This window comes from Mauremys mutica, chromosome 6 (genome assembly GCF_020497125.1).
Source record: "Mauremys mutica isolate MM-2020 ecotype Southern chromosome 6, ASM2049712v1, whole genome shotgun sequence".
Lineage (NCBI taxonomy): Eukaryota > Metazoa > Chordata > Testudines > Geoemydidae > Mauremys > Mauremys mutica.
This window is the reverse complement of record NC_059077.1, coordinates 77,128,981-77,149,515: the sequence shown is the minus strand read 5'-3', so window position 1 is coordinate 77,149,515 and position 20,535 is coordinate 77,128,981. Positions and strand designations below refer to the sequence as shown.

Below are 20,535 nucleotides of genomic sequence, written 5' to 3'. Positions count from 1 at the left end.
TACTGATAGTATAATTGCAATGTAAGATATTGTATGTATTTTTTGGTAGCTTGTCACTAATTTTGATGACATACATTTATCTTTGGTCCAGTCCCGCTTCCCTTTAGCCAATTTGAGTACTACTGTACTCTGTTATTAGTTCCAGTTCAATGGCTCTACTTGCCGAGTAAGGGTGTAGGGTGTGCACAGGCTTTATGTTGGGCTAGACTGTGCATCTACAATACCCCCTTTGTAAGGGACAGCATGTAAATGCGTTGCCCCGGGAGCAGCACAGGTAGGAAATTATGCCTTGGAGGCTCCAAAAAGTAGCAAATTACTACTTCCTGGCCAGCATACTGGGGGGAGGAACAGCAACCATACAATATTTGCTTACTTCTAAATGCCCAGAGAAAAGATCTGAGGAGGCTGCACAGGTTTGTTTGGGTATGTATAGAGGAGAAGCGGAGTTTCTTACTCTTCCCTATGTTCCAGGATACCTGCACCATGTTCTGGCTAATAGAGATTAAATATGTGATCATTTCCTTGAGGAGTCTGTGGAAGGGACTTGAGGGGTTTCACATGGCTAAAGTGGAAGTAGAGGAGGATGAGTTTGGTAGCAGCATTTTGGATTAATGCAAGATTAGTGTCACTGAAACATTATGGCATTGCAATAAACCAGTTGTTAATAAACTTTGTCTGACTGTATTTAAATTTGTTTTTATACAACTTTTCAATTGCTTTTCTTGCTATTACTCCTAGTGTTTGCAATCACTGGGGCAAATTTCTAAAGGACAGTTCATATTAGTTTGTTTTTTTAATTAATGTCCAGATCAAAGGGCAGGCACGTGTTTCTCCAGCTTGGTGAATGGTCGCTGTGCACAAGAACTTCCGAATAGGTTTACCAAAATGCAGTGCTGTTGCGAATCTGGTCGATGCTGGGCCATTGGATCTGTTCCTGAGATATGTCCTGTGAGAGGCTCTGGTGAGTGGTTTTTGGTGCCAATTCCAGTTATGACAGAGGTTGCTGGAAACGTTTTAACCTACCTTAAAATCAAAGCTTAAAAATTTTTTAGGAATTACGTTATTATTCATTCTTGTGTTTTCAATATGGATGTTTCCATCTGTGAACCATTTTTTCTGTTCCATTATTACTTAGGACCAGTTTCTGTAACCTCCTTTTGTTGACATTGGAAGTAGTTCTTGTGAATTGAGGAAGATTTTGTGGTCAAGTTCAAAGAGAAAATGAGTCTGAGGATCCATAGTTCATTACAATGTAAAGGAACAGCTGCTCTCTTTTTCTATAGATTTCATGTTTCTTTGAACTGGCAATGTACATGACATGAATAATCTCTCATCCTGGCACTCAGCAACTTTCCACGTCGGTGGCGTAAATGTGTTTTCATTTTACCTAAGCTAAGCTATCTGCGGAACAGGGATTAGCATACTTTTTTATCCATTCCCTGCCAAATGCTACACCAAATAGCTAGGAGTAAATTATAACATGTCCTAGTATTATTGTACATGGTATTCATTAAGTAACACCTGTTGTGAATGCCTCATAAACATAGGCATAGAAGAGAGAAGACAGTAAATTCCAAAATGAGGAGTTGGTACTTTATTTTTTCTTATTATACGGAGTTCTATATTTCAACATCTTCTTTACACAGTGAATTAGGCAAGACTGTTTTACTGCATGTCTCTCTGTGTGTTCTTTTTTTGTAGATGAATACCGCAGACTTTGCGTAGATGGAGTTCCTGTAGGAGGTGGTTCCAGACCTGGTGGACCAGGAGGCAATGGATTCCTTCCTGGTGGAAATGGGAATAGCTATGGCCCAGGAGGAACTGGATTTATTCCCATTCCAGGTGGCAATGGCTTTTCCCCTGGTGTAGGAGGAGCAGGTGTTGGGACTGGTGGCCAGAGTCCCACTGGAAATGGTGCAATCATTACTGGGCTGAGTATGTTTCCTTGTTTTTTTTTAATTGTTTCCCTCTGTTTTCGATTAATGAGTTCATACCTTTATTGCTTCTTGCTTGTGTTTCCTAGGCTTTATTCTGAAAATGAGAACATCTCTCTGAATACACATCCTTACTAATGCAATTGCATATAAGACATTTTGTATTCTTTCATGACAGTGAACTTTCTAGAGAGTTTAAGTCCCTTATTTCCCAACAAAGATCACAATACAAACATGTTCAATATTTCTTTATTTGGGTTACAGAGATTAGCTTTGTTATTGGTCCTTCATACACTGTAACTACCTCTATTTTTTACAATCCCTCTGCTTACCAATTATTTTCACCTTTTACTCAATGAACTTCTCATTAAGATGTATGCCTGCAGTGGCTTTAACCTCAAGCTTCTGTACTATAGCCGTTCATTATCTATGTAACCCACACACCTTCTGGGTATGGTATTCTGTCCCATCTAGTGGCACCGAGACCACTTAGAGAGAGAGATTAATGAGTCTGTTCTACAGCCTTTGCTAAGAGCCATATGGCTTTTAGCTTGTGCAGTAGAGGCTCATGCATTTAGCTTCAGAGGCCCTAGGTTTGAGCCCGCCTGCCGACAACTGGGATTTGCCGGTATTACATCTGCATATTTGGTAAAAATATAAATTGAAGTAATATACATGTTATAAATTATACAGGGGTGTGATATATTTATCATTCAAATTTCTGAATCATCTAGCCACTATTCCCTCTACCTGGGGCTTCTAACACTCCAAACCCATGAGTTGCATCAGTTACCCAGGATTTAAAAAAAAACCTGCCAGAAAATTGTCCCCTAAATTCCACCTTCCTGAATCAGTTTAAGTCCCCAAAATCCCCAACTACAGGAGATGGGACAGTAGATGGGGAGGGCTCTGATTTACTACAGAAAATTCTTTCCCAGGTATCTATCTGCCTGGTGGGCCTTGCCCACATGTAGCTGATCACTATATTTGTGGTTGGGATGGAATTTTTCCCCAGGTCAGATTGGCTGAGACCCTGGGGGCGGGGGCGTTGCCTTCCTCTGCAGCATGGGGCACAGTCACTTGCTGGTTTAAACTGGTGTAAATGATGAATTCTCTGTAACTTGAAATCTAAAAACCATGATATGAAGCCTTCAGTAACTCAGCCAGAGGTAGGAGTCTATTTCAGGTGTGGGTGAGGTTCTGTGGCCTGCAATGTGCAGGAGGTCAGACTAGATGATCACAATGGTCCTTTCTGACCTTAAAGTGAGTCTGATTTGAAACCGTGTTTTTTTTTTTTTAATAAATAAAAACGTTTATTTTGTTCACAGTCATAAGATCTATAATCCTGTACCCTTCAGGGGTAGAAGAGGAAGTTTCATTCCATGAGAGAGAGGAGATTTCCAGCCTCCCAGAGGGGACCTAACATTCGCTTTTGGATCCTGGAGGGTCTGAGATGTCCGTTTTTAAAGCCCTCCCCTTCTATATTTTTATATATAGAAAACCCATTACGTTATTTTTGGAGGCATTTTACATTTTAGTTTTAATTTTTCTCTCCTGCTCAGACTTGCAGAATTGGACTTAGGGTGATTAAAGCTTTACAGAGAGAGGGATACAAGAAATAATTCCATAGATGTTTTTAAAATTATCTTAAACATTCCTAATATAGTTTTTCTGGAACATGTAGAGCATATACAAAATATATAATGACATGGTGTGATGTAAAAGCACTCATTCAGGATGACCTGCACATCTCCCTCGTTGCAACTTGTGAATAAAGTAATCATCACAAATTCATGATGCTAAAACCTTTATACCATGCTATCATGTGTTGCCAGTACATATAAAATCTGTATGGTAGTAACATCCATGTGATATACTGTAGACCTGTTTTATCAAGCAGCTTTGGATATCTTACTTGCATACTGTCCACCAATCCATCACAGTCGGTATTTCTAGCATTCCAAACCACGGAGCCACCAGTACTTTTGAAACGTACTGCTAGAGGAAATCTTTCCTTCTTTTTCTTCCAAACGTGGAATTGTCCCGTCTCCCCCAAAAAATTACTGCTTTGGCCGAAGGCCCAGGATGAACAATAATCCGTTACTATTACCTTCTGCAAGTGTTGCAGGATCAGGGACATAGTACAAAACAGTGCATGGAATATTAGGATAAATACACCATAAATAAAAAAGTCGTATTAATTAATTACCTGGATCCAAATCCAATGATTCCTCTCTCATCAGACATTCAACGTAAACAGTAAATCATAACCAAGGCCATTTGTTTAATTTTTTTTCTGATTTTAATTTATGTCTTTGCTATCTTACTGTCCTAGCAATAGTTCTTGGAAATACTTCCTTTTAAACTTTAAAGAATACCTAAACTCACTGATTTGTTTACAAAAAAATTGTAAACTCACTGATTTGTTTAAAAAAATAGTTTAAAATAATTACAGATTATGTTATGCGTGCCTATTTCACATTCTGATTCAACTGTCTCATCTTCTGTAATCTGTTTCAGCAATCCTCAATCAGACAATAGATATATGTAAACACCACCCCAATCTCTGCTTAAATGGACGCTGCATACCAACAATTTCCAGTTACCGATGTGAGTGCAACATGGGATATAAGCAAGATGCAAATGGGGATTGTATAGGTAAGTGTAAATTTTTACAGTCCAATATTTAGTTTTTAAATCCTTATATATTTCATTTTTAAACCCATTTCTCTAAAAATATTTTAATTTTGAGTTAATTTTATTGTTTTCTCCACAGAATGTTGTTAGTATTATTGGTCCTTGTGAAAAAATAGTGTGGGAATTACAATTCTTTATACTAGGACAATGTGTAAGTCTTAAAGGAACAAGCTTTTCAACCAAAATTGCTACGTATCTCAGTAAAGAATAGATCTTTTTGTTTATTATATGTCACTGTGATTGTTGGATCACTGTACATCTATCCTCACACTTTGTGGGCCAGATTTTGCTCTCATTTACTCTGAATTTACAGTGTGGTAACTCCATTGTTGTCGAGTTAGCAGAATTTGGTCTATATATGTGTTTTACCCACTCTTGAATGTGAATGGCAAAGGGTTTTTGTAAAATCCGAATTCATTAACAGAATTTATGTACAGACTTAAATACCAAATGCGTTTACATTATAAATCACAATACTTGAAATTACCTGTGAAGAACTGAATTCAGTATTGTGTTTTCCCTTCAACTGCTGATGGCTTGACACACTTTTAAAAGGCAGAAAGAATGCATCTCCCACTCTATTTTAGTGGTTTGTGATGTCATCAATTCTTGTAAGGCAACACAAAACATGGGCCATATCAGAACTGCTAAGAGGAATTCTGTTTTCAGATATATTGTTTGAAAAAATATTTTTATGTTTTAATAATTATTTCTGTGCCACTGTGTAAGGCCTGGTCTACACTAGGCGTTTAAATCGGTTTTAGGAGCGTAAAACCGATTTAACGCCACAACCGTCCACACTAGGAGGCACCTTATATCGATTTTAATGGCTCTTTAAATCGGTTTCTGTACTCCTGCCCGACGAGAGGAGTAGCGCTAATATCGGTATTAACATATCGGATTAGGGTTAGTGTGGCCGCAATCGACGGTATTGGCCTCCGGGAGCTATCCCACAGTGCACCACTGACCGCTCTGGACAGCATTCTCAACTCGGATGCACTGGCCAGGTAGACAGGAAAAGCCCCGCGAACTTTTGAAATTCATTTCCTGCTTCGACAGCGTGGAGAGCTCATCATCACAGGTGACCACGCACAGCTCATCAGCACAGTTAACAATGCAGTCTCCTGAGAATCGAAAAAGAGCCCCAGCATGGACCGCTCGGGAGGTACTGGATCTGATCGCTATCTGGGGAGAGGATTCAGTGCTAACAGAACTGCGTTCCAAAAGACGAAATGAAAAAGTATTTGAAAGAATTTCTAAGGCTATGACGGCTAAAGGCCACAGCAGGGACTCCGTGCAGTGCAGAGTGAAAGTTAAGGAGCTCAGACAAGCCTACCAGAAAACCAAAGAAGCAAACGGAAGGTCCGGGGCAGGTCGAAAAACATGCCGCTTCTATGCTGAGCTGCATGCAATTTTAGGGGGCTGCGCCACAAGTACCCCACCCCTGACCGTGGATTCCGAGGTGGGGGTTGTAATCTCTGCCATGTCTGAGGATTATGCAGACGGGGAAGATGAAGAGGAAGAAGAAGAGGAAGACCTCGCAGAGAGCACACAGCACTCCGTGAACCCCAGCAGCCAGGAGCTTTTTATCACCCTGACGGAATTACCCTGCTCCCAGCCCTCACAAGCAACTATTCCAGAGAATGACGCCCTGGAAGGGAGCTCTGGTGAGTGTACCTTTGCAAATAGCAAACAGTGTTTTTTAAGCAAGCCTTTTTTAATGATTGATTTGCCCAGAGGACTTGGGATGCATTCGCAGACAGTATAGTTACTTAGAAAAGTTTGTTAACATGTCCGGGGATTGAGAGGAAATCCTCCAGGGACATCTCGATGAAGCGCTCCTGTAGGTACTCCAGAAGCCTTTGCAGAAGGTTTCTGGGCAAGGCATCCTTGTTCCGCCCACCATGGTAGGACACTTTACCATGCCATGCATGTAGCAAGTAATCAGGTATCATTGCGTGGCAAAGCATAGCAGCGTATGGTCCCGGTGACTGCTGGCATTCAAGAAGCATCCGCTCTTTATCTTGTTCTGTTATCCTCAGCAAAGTGATATCGTTCAGGATAACCTGGTTAAAAATCAGGAATTTAAGTAAGGGGGGTGGCCATTTTTCTACTGGGTTCGTGGAATGCAGCAGCTTAAAAAAAACACTTTCCTACACGTAGCGAAGCAGGGGGAGGGGAGGAGTGAAATGCCGATGATCTTTTCTGTTTGGTCACCGGCGAGCAGATCTTCCCCAAGCCGATCTTCCCCAAGCTACCGGACAAGCAGTGGGTGGGGGGGAGGGGGAAGGTTGTTGATTAGCAGGGAGCTAGCGTGGTATTAGCCATGCGTTGGGGGGGAGGGGTAAATCACTGAGACAGTGGCTTACCATGGCCGCATGCAAGCTGAATCCTGATGCCTGGACCTGTGTCTGAGATCTGTAACCCCAGAGATGCAAGCAGTCACTATTAAGATGAAAAATGCGACCTTGTAGGGAAATCACATGTGCTATGTAAGGTGAATAGTGCTTTTCACTGTGAAAGAGTATAACCATTGTTCTGTAAAATGTATCTTTCTAAATATTTATCTCCCTCATGCAGCTGCAAATTTTTCAAGCGTCCCTCCTCCATCCCAAAACTAGCACAGATAAGGCGGAGGAAAAAGAAGACGCGAGATGAGATGTTCTCGGATATTATGGAAGTTACACGCAATGAAAGAGCTCATCTGAATGAGTGGAAGGATGTGGTTTCAAATTACAGGAAAGAGGCCAGTGAACGTGAGGACAGGAGGGATGAACGTGAGGACAGGAGGGACAACCGAGATGAGAGGTGGCGGCAGGAAGACCGGCAGGAAAATCAGCGGTGGCGGCAGGAAGATCAGCGGTGGCGGGATGCAACTCTGGGGCTGCTGCGTGATCAAACTGACATGCTCCGGCGTCTTGTGGAGCTTCAGGAACGGCAGCAGGATCACAGAGTGCCGCTGCAGCCCCTGTATAACCACCCTCCCCCCTCACCATGTTCCTTAGCCTCCTCACCCAGACGTGTAAGAACGCGTGGGGGGAGGCTCCGTGCACCCGCCCACTCCACCCCCGTGGACAGCCCAACCAGAAGGATGCCGTTACTCTGAATTTTTTTTTAATGGCCTTCTCCATCCCTCCTTTCCTCCTCCCAAAGCACACCCTTACTTCTCTACCTCTTTTTATAATGAATCAATAAAGAATTCATGCTTTTTAAATGAGAGTGACTTTATTTGCATAAGTAAGCTGTACTCGAAGGGGGAGGGGGAGTTGCTTACAGGGACTGAGTCAATCAAGGGGGTTGGGTGTTCATCAACAAACACAGCAGTCACACTGTACCCTGGCCATTGATGAAGCTCGTTTTCAAAGCTTCTCTGATGCGCACCGCTTCCTGGTGTGCTCTTCTAATCTCCCTGGTGTCTGGCTGCGCGTAATCAGCGGCCAGGTGATTTGCCTCAGCCTCCCACCCCGCCATAAAGGTCTCCCCCTTACTCTCACAGAGATTGTGGAGAATACAGCAAGCAGCAATAACATAGGGGACATTGGTTTGGCTGAGGTCTGAGCGAGTCAGTAATGTGCACCAGCGCGCCTTTAAACGGCCAAATGCACATTCCACCACCATTCTGCACTTGCTCAGCCTGTAATTGAACAGATCCTGACCACTGTCCAGGCTGCCTGTGTATGGCTTCATGAGCCATGGCATCAAGGGGTAGGCTGGGTCCCCCAGGATAACGACAGGCATTTCAACATCCCCAACTGTTATTTTCTGGTCTGGGAAGTAAGTCCCTTGCTGCAGCCGTTTAAACAGAGTAGTGCTTCTGAATACGCGAGCGTCATGAACCCTCCCTGGCCATCCCGCGTGGATGTTTGTGAAACGTCCCTTGTGATCCACCAGTGCTTGCAGCACCATTGAAAAGTACCCCTTCCGGTTTACGTACTGGGTGCCCTGGTGCTGCGGTGCCAAGATAGGGATATGGGTTCCATCTATCGCCCCCCCACAGTTAGGGAATCCCATTGCAGCAAAGCCATCCACTATGGCCTGCACGTTTCCCAGAGTCACAACCTTTCGTAGCAGCAGCTTAGTGATTGCTTTGGCTACTTGCATCACAGCAGCCCCCACAGTAGATTTTCCAACTCCAAATTGATTCCCGACTGACCGGTAGCTGTCTGGCGTTGCAAGCTTCCACAGGGCTATCGCCACTCGCTTCTCTACTGTGAGGGCTGCTCTCATCTTGGTATTATGGCGTTTCAGGGCAGGGGCAAGCAAGTCACAAAGTTCCATGAAAGTGCCCTTACGCATGCGAAAGTTTCGCAGCCACTGGGAATCGTCCCACACCTGCAACACAATGCGGTCCCACCAGTCAGTGCTTGTTTCCCGGGCCCAAAATCGGCGTTCAATGGATAGAATCTGCCCCATTACCATCAGGATCTCCAAAGCGCCGGGGCCCGCGGTTTGAGAGAATTCTGTGTCTACGTCCTCATCACTGTCATCGCCGCGCTGCCGTATCCGCCTCTTACTCGCCTCGGTTCGAAGGTCCTGGTTCAGCATATACTGCACAAGAGTGCGCGAGGTGTTTAAAACATCCACGATTGCGGTATGGAGCTGAGCAGGGTCCATGCTTGCTGTGCTATGGCGTCTGCACGGTTCACCAAGCAAAAAAGGCGCGAAACGGTTGTCTGCCGCTGTCAGGGAGGGAGGGAGGGGTGAGGCTGTACCCAGAACCACCCGCGAAAATGATTTTTGCCCCATCAGGCACTGGGATCTCAACCCGGAAATGCCAAGGGGCGTGGGAGGCTGCGGGAACTATGGGATAGCTACGGGATAGCTACCCACAGTGCAACGCTCCAGAAATCGACGCTAGCCTCGGACCATGGACGCACACCACCGATTTAATGTGTTTAGTGTGGCCGCGCGCACTCGATTTTATAAAATCTGTTTTACAAAACCGGTTTATGCAAATTCGGAATAGTCCCGTAGTGTAGACGTACCCAAAGAGAGAAAACTAGAGACAGCTATGTGTGAAAAGATTCATGTCCCATTACGGGGAGACACTTCAGTTCATAATGGCAAAAAATCGTACTGCTCACATCTGTTTTCAGTAATTCCCAGAACATAGGACAAGAAAGGGGTCCTCTACAAAGGAGACATCTTTTGCTTCCACTCCTGCTTTGTGTATTCAGGATCACTCTCAACGTGGCTGACTTCTGTTTGCTTACTGTGCAAAATTATTTCAGTTACAGGCTAAAATAAGTCAAAAGTGGAGTGTGCATCAGCTCCTTGTGCCCTGGCTGGCAAGGTGGTTATAGAGCAATTTTGCTGGCATAATTGGGTTTTAAGGGAAAGTGTCCAGGGAAGATGCACAGAACTTCTCACCTTGCACTCCTGGCTGAGAAGATTGGGAGGGTTCATACTGCTGCTAAGCCCCGGGCACCAACATGGGTTTGCATAGTTGGGATTTGGATGTTAGGAATTGGTCTCTACTAGCTAAAAATAGGCGTATATTTTTGTGCTCATGGTGTAGTGGAGATTCCTGAAGGTTTCTCATTTAGCATCTGATCCTGTACCATTGAAATTAGTAGGAGTTTTAACATTGACTTCAGTGAAAGCATGTTCAGACCCCTAGGGAGTAATGAAGAAATTTGCTGAGCACATCCTGAAAGCTGCTATGTGCCCTGAATTCATAGATTGTTAAGGCCAGAAGGAACCACTTTGATCAACAGTTCTTTGACAGCCTTGTAGTACTTGAATTTCACCAATTGGTTCCTGCATCAAGTCCTTAACTTCTGAATTCCTACTTGGTCTGATTTGAGGGGAGAGGGGGGAGAGCATATGTAGGAGAGAATTTGGTCTGCACATATGTTCTGTTAATTATTTGGGATGTACAGTATATATTTTTACATTTTTATGACTATTTTGCCATTCACTGTTAAATGAAGAAAACGGAGTTTTGTACTGGCAAAAATCTGAAATGACAGCTACTCCAGGGATAGGAGTTACATAGCATTAAATGTCTATCCAGATGGCAATTCACGTGATGACAAATTGTGTGGAGTTTGTGATATATAGTTATGTTACTACAGCATGATCTTGATAAAAGCTTCATAGTTTGTGGGGAAAATGATCCCGAATGAAGAAACACACCAAAATAGCAAGAGAAAATATTTTTCACACAACTTTGTATAAGCCAAGACTAAGTGCACTGTCCAAGCAAAGTTTCACTCATCTTTGAAATTCCTTTCTTGCTGTAATGGTAAAAAGAGTTTTACTAAGACTAACTGTCAACACTTTGTACTGTATATCGGCAACTAGTGCGTTAGGAATAAATAATTATAACAACAGTTAGCAATAAAAAAGGCCTTGTCTAAGAAAGCCTGCACAGACACAAGCAGAGACCTTCCTATTTACAGTACCCATCTTTCCATCATATCTTAGAGATGTTGGGACTGTTTGTTTTTTTTCAAATGTGCTGAGATTTCACTCTGGCACATCAGGTATGAATACTGGAATAGTCACTACAAGGACCTTTATTTTTGTCTGGGCTTTGAAGGGAGTGAAGGAATTGTGGTATAGGTTGATAAAAAGGGGTGTTAGCATTTGATTATGAACTGCTATTTGCTAGTAGGGGTGAGCTGATTGAAGCACATATTGAGTTTTGTATAATAATTAGTAGGTGCTAAAAGCCTGTGGGTGGACACTTATTTGTTCTAAATCAAAAGAAAATAAACTAAATAAAATAAGTAAACTAAAACAGAGCTACTTTTGAGGTAAGTGGTGGAGTTATTCTTATCAGGCCTGCTGTTCCCACCACAACAGAGTTATGGTGGGTGCTGTTTGATATGTAGATAAAAGGAAATGCATGCGGTGCAGTTCTCTTGCTTTATTTAAACTTTTCCTCATCTCTTATCAGAAGAAATTGTCCCTGAAAAAGTGGAGGTGAAGTGGCCATCTGTGGTCTGGGATGCCCAGGTGGATCTAAATCCATTCCTGGATACTGAGGTTATTGACCAAGTGTGTGGTGTGTGTTTGCATAGACAGCTGGAATCCTATCCATCTCTATGGCATAACATCGCCAAACATGGTAAACTCTACTTGAGCTGTTAAGACCCGATTCTCCTTTCACAGCAAGTTTAGGCTGATGTAACTCCATTGACTTCACTGGAATTACTACTGATTGTCGCCACTGTAAGAGGAAACTCAGGCCCTTAGTGAAGTTTATGTTATAAAAATTAAAATACAAGCTACTTAAACCACTCAGACACACACAGATGGATTCAAATATTACATCAAGTAATATGAAACTGAAGTAAAATTATCTAAGTTTCATCACAGACTGCTCAATGTGCAGCAGTGGTCTGAAAACTGAATAAATTTTGAGTTGCAGTAAGATGAAAATAGAGTCAGATGGTGACAAAAACAGAAGGTGCTATACCATGTGCAGGAGAATCCCATACAAAATCAGAAAATGAGGAAAGACTAGGTGTGTATCAGAAGGATTTCAATAGGGTCAAGTCCATCTAGGTGTTGCAAATCTCACAATGCTAATTGGAGGCTTAATTCTGCACTGATCTACATTTTGAGTAACCCTGTGGGTTCCAGAGGGATTGTACAGGGTGTATTGCAATGGGCATTAAAAAGTCAACACTTAGCAACAGTTACCAAGCAGAGTTATCTGAGATCTCCTGTTTGAAGTATAGCAAAACAATCAGTGTCTCAAATACTCTAGTTACTGTTAACTGGTGAATGGCAATTGCTGTATGTCAGCCCAGAGTTTGAACCTGGGACTTTAAGTGGGAACTTTACAGCATGAAATATCTGTGCCTAATGATATATATTAAATTAAATTAAACTAAAAGACTTGTTCAAATCCAATTTGGATTCTCTTCTGGTTACTGAAAGAACAGGCTTCAGGCATTGGGAACAGCTACATTTCACTGTATGGGGTAAGGTTAATAATATAAAAATGAACGCTCTTTCCAGACTATTATTATCTGTTTGGCTCCTTACCCAGGGAAAACCCCAAAGGATATTTTAAGAAGTTCAAAAAATTATTAAAGAATTTTTATGGGGTAAGGCAGAAAAAGAAAGTATGACTTTTTCCAAAATGGTCCTGCCAGAACAAAAGGGTAGGTTTATACACAACTTCCAGTCCTCCAATTATACTGTACAGCTTTCATCATGAATCATTGTTTACAAATAAAGAGATAAGATTCACAACAATCCTTAGTGGACTGATACTGAGCAGTCTAATAGACCGTCAGTTCCTCTTTCTGAATTGATAGAAATCTGTGTTGTAGTAACCCTTCCTTGTTATCACTGTGTTTGCAAAAACATATTGAATAAAAGGTAAAAATATTATAGAAGCATCAGTAGCAATACCACAGTTACAATTGTGTTGAGATTTGTACTTACAGCTGGATTCAAATCCCTATATTTCATACTTTTTTGTCCTCGGATTTGGCACAATAAATCTTCAGAGAACAATCAAACTTTCCATAGAATATTTTAGTGGAATTTTGCATACTATTGCAGATTAAATATTTAAAAATTGAGAGATGTGGGCAATAGAAGGGAGTTAGCTGAGGCTGAAAAGGGAAAGTGATGAGGGGAGTACACATGGTGGAGGACTCTATAGTCTGAATGCTTATTTCCTTGCTTTTGACAGTTTGCTTTGGTGGGGATATCCATTCTAGTAACCTGAACTCAAGGCTAACAGCTTTTTTGTATTAGAATATATTTAGCCTGAGCCCCTTTTATCACTAGTATGCAACAATATAGGAGAAACCCAGATTCATATTTAAATACAAGGAGTCATCTGGCACACATGGATTGAAAGGGATTTTGTAAGTTTAAATCCGTTATTTCATAGGGGAGTATTGTTTTTCTTCTCTAGGGTTTATGAATTCATTGATAATGAGAGTAGTTGGCAATGCATATCAATTTGCTTTGACATTTAAGCAGCTGACAAATTTGCCTTGAACTTTCATTCTAGAAAAAAACCAATCTTTTTCTATACTAGAAACCTTAACAAAGTAGAGGAGTATAGTGTTTATATTTATAAATTGCTCCTCTGTACTAGGGCAGGATAAATATAGAATAGAAGTTGTTGATCAGTAGCTCAGTAGATCTACAGTTGAGGGGCTTTGTTTTGAAGAAATTATGAGCAATTCTTCTGGGCAGGCTGGCTGAGCACTGAGCCAAAACATCCAGAGGAAGGATTGGTCCACTGCACATGGGAATAAAACATTCTTTATGGCCGAGAATTGTAGAGCTGCCTCTGAATGGGGATCTCATGTAAATACATAAAATTCTATTTGAGGACAACAAATGGCTTGTCCAAACATATACAGACTGAAAAGCAATTACAGTCACTGCTTTCTATATTCTTTCTAATTCCTTGATTTTTTTCTCTTTTCTTCATTTTGCTTCATTCTTTTGGCTTTCTTGCAGCGATGCTATCAACTGCACATTCAAATGTGAGTGTTTTAAAGAGCTAAGTGCTTTTTTGCATGAGGAGAAGGGCTGTCTGAATCCTTCATTTCTTTTTCCCTTTGTTCTCTTCACTATTTACCAGAGGGGGCCCTAAATTCATCCAGCCAAGAACATTGCTATAAATCAGCTTGCTAAAAGCACTGTTCTGTATAATCCAAAATCTGTCTGAAATGTAGTATGTACATGCAATTATTTATAACAATGTGAGCATTCACTATTGCATCCTGTGCAATGTGTGTTCTCACTTGTGCCTTAGCTAGTAGATAAACTCAGCTGCTGCGATTTTCAGCATCAGAACAATCATAGAACAACACTTTTATGTTGTGAAACTCCAACAGCACATGTTCATTTAGAAAATGGATAAAAATAAATCACCTTATTTATTTACCTTTCCCATTCCAGCCAGTTACTTCCAACGTGTAATGAACTGAGATTTAACTTCAGGCGTTATTTACAAAGTCCAAGTTTGAGATCATTTGGAAGGCAAGCAAACTACATCCCAACTAAGGGCCAGATTGTATCTGAAAGCGTGGGTAAAGGATACAACTGGACTTCCTTCATCCTTATGTTGGGGGCCTCAAAAATCAGGATGCGGTGCCCAGACATTGCTATCTCAGCTGGAATTCCTCTAAGGAGTCCTGCTGCTGCGTGGCCCTTCTGTACACTCCCATAGTACATGCCATGTCTTAAAACCATAATCTGACCTCAATTGTATATGTGCTTTAAGTACTTAGAGCTTGCTTGTTGCATTGTAGACACTGCTTATTATCAAAAGAAAGAAAATAAGTGGTTGTTCAGTTAAACAATTGAATATGTAGCTGAACAAAGGATTTTTCACTTCTATTAGGCTAGGAGTTTCAAATACTTCATAGCTTTCTTTTTCTCTTCTCTCTCTTAGGATACATTTAAGAGATATAAAATACTATTTGTATTCCCTTCCTTTTTGAAAATGTGATTCCATAGTTACACTAAGAAAAGGTGTGTGTGTTTGGGGAAGTAATAATTTTGCACCAAGAACAGGCTTCAAACTTCAGTGTTGACTGTTAATTACCTTATTTCGTCAATCATAAAATGCTGTTCTTGGAAGCAAATTTATGCTGTGAAGTCTCTAATGGTCTTATTTTTCTGCTGCCAACAGATGTTGATGAGTGCACATCAAACCCATGCACTAATGGAGATTGTGTTAATACACCTGGATCCTATTACTGCAAATGCAATGCAGGTTTCCAGAGAACACCTACCAAGCAAGCTTGCATTGGTAAGAAAGTGTGTTTACCCATCTGCATACTCTACAGATGTTATGCTATATCAGATTCTCTTGGAGTTCAGAAAATAATTATTAGTGTTCTCTTTTTCAGTTAACCATGACAGTGACTCAAGTGCTTTTTAATTACAGTTGAAATGTTGGCCTACCCTTGAGTTAATTCTATAGATACAGTAGTGATTTAATTTTTGGCCTTTGCCATTCATTTGTTCCTTCTGGTGACCCAGTTCACTTGGCTAGCTGGTTTAAATTGGAGAATACACAGAAAAGTAAGGCTATACATATTTTAATAGACTAGTTATTGAATGTCACTACAAACTAACAATGTGCAATAGTCTTATATCAGCATAGTAAATGTTTGACTGTGTAAAGCTATATTCATACTGGGAGTTCAGGAAAATGAGGTCTTTCCATTTACAAAATGTTTCTTTCTAGGTAATATTTACTGTCAGGCTCTTTTAAAAACAATAGCTAGTAATGTGTCACTTTTAGTTCATTGATGGAGAGTCATCTGATGGAAACCTTGTTAAGTGCTGTGAGGTACAATGTTTTCTTAATATTGTTTACTCATTGAAACTCTTAGGTTTTTTTTAATGATTTTTTTCTCTCTCACTTAGATATTGATGAATGTGTACAGAATGGCATTCTTTGTAAAAATGGCCGGTGTGTGAACACTGATGGAAGTTTCCAGTGTATTTGCAATGCTGGGTTTGAACTAACTACGGATGGAAAAAACTGCGTTGGTATGGAGAGCTTGTCTTTATACAAGGATGAAGTGCCCAGAGAGACTCTGGTTTAACATTTCTAGAAGTTACACTTCACAGAGTATTCTTGATCTTCAAAGATGGAATTTTGTGAAATAAGATGTGGTATGAGGTGAACTCAGAGCTTCACTGGGGTCAAGTTGAGAGTGTGAGGGGCTGCACCAAGTAGATGGTGTATGAAGCTGCACCATCCCAAATGGAGTTCAGGAAGGAATTGTCCTTCGCAGGGTGCAGTCTCTCTGTGTGACCCAGTGCATAAGTGGGTGGGGCTGGAGTAGAAGGGGAAGGGAGGGTCAAAACCATGATCCCACCTCCTCCACACCCCTATTTGCCCCCTTTAGGTTACTGTTCACCTCTGGAAGAATATCAAGAGAGCAGACCCTGTGTTGTCCTGAGTAAAAATCCTGCAATTGTGATAGGTATTTGTGAGGGTAGTAAAAGGGGTATTACAAGTGCCTGCTTCCCCTTCCTCTTAACTTGCACCAGCATAAGGACTTGTAACAGTTTATCCTCATAATGGGCCATTGGCCTATTCATGTTTCTGAACAGTAAGTTTCCTATTTTCAGATTTTAAACTCTGCCTGCGGAGGCTCAGCCTTGGTAGGAGTTTGTACAGCACCTAGCACATTTTAGTCATTGCTGCAATAACAGTAATAGTAATACATTTAATATAAAGGCATTTAGATGCTATAATATATTTATATAATTTCTTGTTAATGACTACAAAGAAGGTCATACTTCTTGCTGGTTCCTTCATATTTAAATGCTTAGCATAAATTGTTCCCTTTTCTGATAATTCCTGATAGTCACACAGTTTAGTACAGAGTGGACCATACAATTCCCATTGACCATGCGGGGCAGACTCTAATATGCAATCCACAGGTAACAGCATGTCTCCCTTTAATCCCATAGCCTGAGTTTTACTTCTTTGCCTTGTTAAAGAAGATGGGTATTTTTATTTCTGTTAAAAAGTGTCATGAGAAACTTGCAGCTGCAACAAGCTTTGAATTCTTTAAAGTAGTTGAACCTTGTTCTCCCTTCTCCTAAAATAAGAGGAGTCAACGTTTACTACCGTGCCTTCTCTGTTGAAATCTTCAGGGTAAATGACATTTTAACTCTGATGTTTCGCAGCTTCTGTTTCCTCAAGGCTAAAGGAGTATAAGTCATTTTCTGTGCTCTGTTTCTGCAGATCATGATGAGTGCACCACCACCAACATGTGTTTAAATGGGATGTGCATAAATGAGGATGGTAGCTTCAAATGTATCTGCAAACCAGGATTTGTCCTGGCTCCAAATGGGCGTTACTGTACTGGTACGTATGATTGTAAGATAACACATTAGGACAATCTTGATTGAAATCACCTTTTCCTATCTAGTGAATCATGTAAGAATGCAAATCTTTTGTCACATGGACTTAATAATTTTCCAATATTTTGCTTGTTGGTACAGTAGTCATCTAAAACTACCTAAAATACTCATTATAATTCTAGAAAGAAATTACAGAACCTTGTAATAATGGTGTGCAAGATACAGTGGTTGGATGGATGACAAATTGGCTTGCGAAAATTTGTGGGAAACACTGTAGCTGTAATTAATTCTGTAAAACACTTCAAAAAACAGTAACAAGAGTAGCACTATGGAAAAGCATCAAAGGGTTTACTTTTTATGAATATTCAAAAGTAAATTCCCACTTCAGTTGCCTGTTGCTCTAGAATTACATAATGTTTATTAGGACACCATCACATAGGGCTAACACAAAAGGAACATTTTGAATGTTTAAAAAATGGAGCCTAATCTAACTCCATTTAAAGACAACTGTGGAAGTTGGATTGGGCCTTCAGTAGAAGGGTATTTCATGACCAAACTCATCTGTGAACATTTTTTCTTTCTGTACTAAAATTGGACCTCTTATGTGAATCTAGTTCCCTTTAAAATAAACATGTAGCTTTCCAATTCACACTCAAAGGTTATTTTTAAGATGTTCATTTAGATTAAAATTAGTATGGCTTGACCATAAAAAGATGAATCCACACTTTTTTTTCAATTGCAGAGATATACACTATCTTCAGACAAAAGAAAAAGTGTAGCATTAAACCCTGTAATTTAAATCAAATTTTAGAGAAAATGGGAAGGGAAATCCTGACTTGTTCTTATATTTCTGAATTGCAAATTACCCGTAAACTTGCTGAGCATAAAGAAAACAGAGGAAAAGAAAGATAGGCTGCCTGAACTAATGAATGGTATTCATGAGCAGAAGTTAGCTGTCTTTGATTTAACTCAAGTGTGGTATGAGATTGGCATTGAGTAACAAAGTGTTAGTTCATAAGAGGGGAAGACTTCCTTTCCTTGCTTCTTAAATAGCACAAATAAATTGTAAGGCTTGAGAGAGCAACAAAACTACAGTCTTACCAGGTTTTGAATTTTAAAAATCAGTTATTTTTATTTTAAAAAAATGAAAAATCCCCATCACCATGAAACAACTCCTAAAAGATTGACTGCGGTATATAAATGGTTGCTACAGGACAATGCTCTAGTAATGAACTTTATTACAACATAAAGTTTTGTTCAACCACCTCATAGTGAATTCAGTACTTCGATGCTGCAATAACAGGTGTCTTAGGAAAAACGAAGTGAGTTAAAACAATAGTAGTGACACTCCCTTTAGAGTTAAATAGAAAATCCAAATTGTTTCAATATACAGTATTTCATGGTGAAAATTGCACTACTGGCCAAAATAAACCTGTCTTTACAGAGTTTGATCCTGCACTTTGAAGTTAATAGGAGTTTTTTGTCACTGACTCCACAGGGAACAGCGTCATGTCCTTAGTGAAGTTAAGTGAAACACTGGCTTTGCTAAAAGACAATTATGCCATAATTATCTGTATTCTAACTTCAATTTTAAAAACACAATATTACTGTGAAATAAATGGCAGAAAATAAAGTGAAAAATCTGCAACTGACAAGCTAAATATAGAATGATACCTCTAGACTCAAAATTTTTTTGAAAATTTGTTTTAAAGTACAGGCCCTTTGGCTGAGACCTTGCATGTCAAGTTTAACAGGAAAATGCAATAATCCATCAACTACTATAGTGCCATGAGCCAATGCTTTAATGACATTTACTCAAAAATGGCAATAAGTGAATTATATTTCCCTCCGGGCAGATATTGATGAATGCCAGACGCCAGGAATTTGCATGAATGGTCATTGCATCAATACTGAAGGTTCTTTTCGGTGTGATTGTCCACCAGGCCTGGCTGTTGGGGTTGATGGCCGTGTTTGTGTAGGTAAGTGAGATTTCTTCAATGAAAAGCAATTAGGACTTCTTCTTATGATTTACCAAAGTATAACATTTAAAAAAAAATCAAGACATTCTTCTTGTTAATGTTGACATTTGTTGTTGATTTAAAATAATTAATTATGTAGGATTCATTCTGCCACATGGTTGATAGTCTGTGATTACAGGATCAGACACTGGTGTGTTTTCATCTTCCCTGTCTCCTGTGTCTTTTTTAATACATTTCCATTCCTGATTCAGTATTTTCACTTGTACATCTCACCCTTTCCTCTAATGCCAATTACTCGCCCCAAATCATTGGAAAAATAAACCACTTTGGTCAGGGGAGGGGAAAGAAGTTGTATTCTTTTGAATATATTGTTTCTCTCATTTTCACCTCTTTCCCTCATCCTATAAAGATCAAGTAAAGCAAACAATACTCCAGCAGGAGAAATATAATAAGTTATCATAAAAATGCAACCTAAGTAAACATTATTTTATATGGACTTCTAAATATTTCAGAATCACCATGTTTGGTGGTGTGAAATGATGCTGCACAATGTGCTGAAAATTAGAAAATAAAAAAGATTAAGGAAAAAACTGAGGTTCTCTGTTCTTAAACTAAGGATATCGAATCATGTAGCTCTCAGCTTCATCCAATGAAAAATCTTATGATTACTAACAACCTTTGAAAGAAGTGAATTTCTCCTTTGAAATACATTATTTTTACTTTACTGGCCCAAATTAGGTGTGTGTGAAGTCTGAAAAATCATCATCATAGACATTAGAGATAGAAAGGATGTGGTAGGTCATGCATAATTGTTCCTGACCATATAGTCTCCAATGATCACTCTAATTCAGATTTATCTCAGTAAACAATCCTTTTCCTTTGGAAACTCTTGAGTCTCAATGGTATGACTAGAAGCTATGAATAATGAGAGAAACCAAATCTCTAAATCTGCTGTGGAGAAGGAGTTAACAATTCCATTCAAGAATTTGTGCTGAGAATTAGTCCTGCATACTGGAGATCATTGGCTCAGAGGAAGTCCACTTGCCCAATTTTGTTTATGCACACACATTTGGCTTATAAACTAACAGCAGGGTCGGTTCCAC

The 20,535-nt window shown here is 40.1% G+C and overlaps 1 protein-coding gene across 1 annotated transcript in view; it reads left to right on the top strand.

Moving 5' to 3' along the window:
- FBN2 (fibrillin 2) overlaps positions 1–20,535 on the top strand; it is a 250,289-nt gene that overhangs the window by 89,885 nt on the left and 139,869 nt on the right. The window contains exons 9-15 of the mRNA XM_045020453.1: positions 809–961; positions 1,702–1,935; positions 4,455–4,592; positions 15,256–15,375; positions 15,999–16,124; positions 17,335–17,457; positions 19,310–19,432. Coding sequence (XP_044876388.1) covers positions 809–961; positions 1,702–1,935; positions 4,455–4,592; positions 15,256–15,375; positions 15,999–16,124; positions 17,335–17,457; positions 19,310–19,432 — 1,017 coding nt within the window. The remainder of the gene's footprint in view (positions 1–808; positions 962–1,701; positions 1,936–4,454; positions 4,593–15,255; positions 15,376–15,998; positions 16,125–17,334; positions 17,458–19,309; positions 19,433–20,535) is intronic.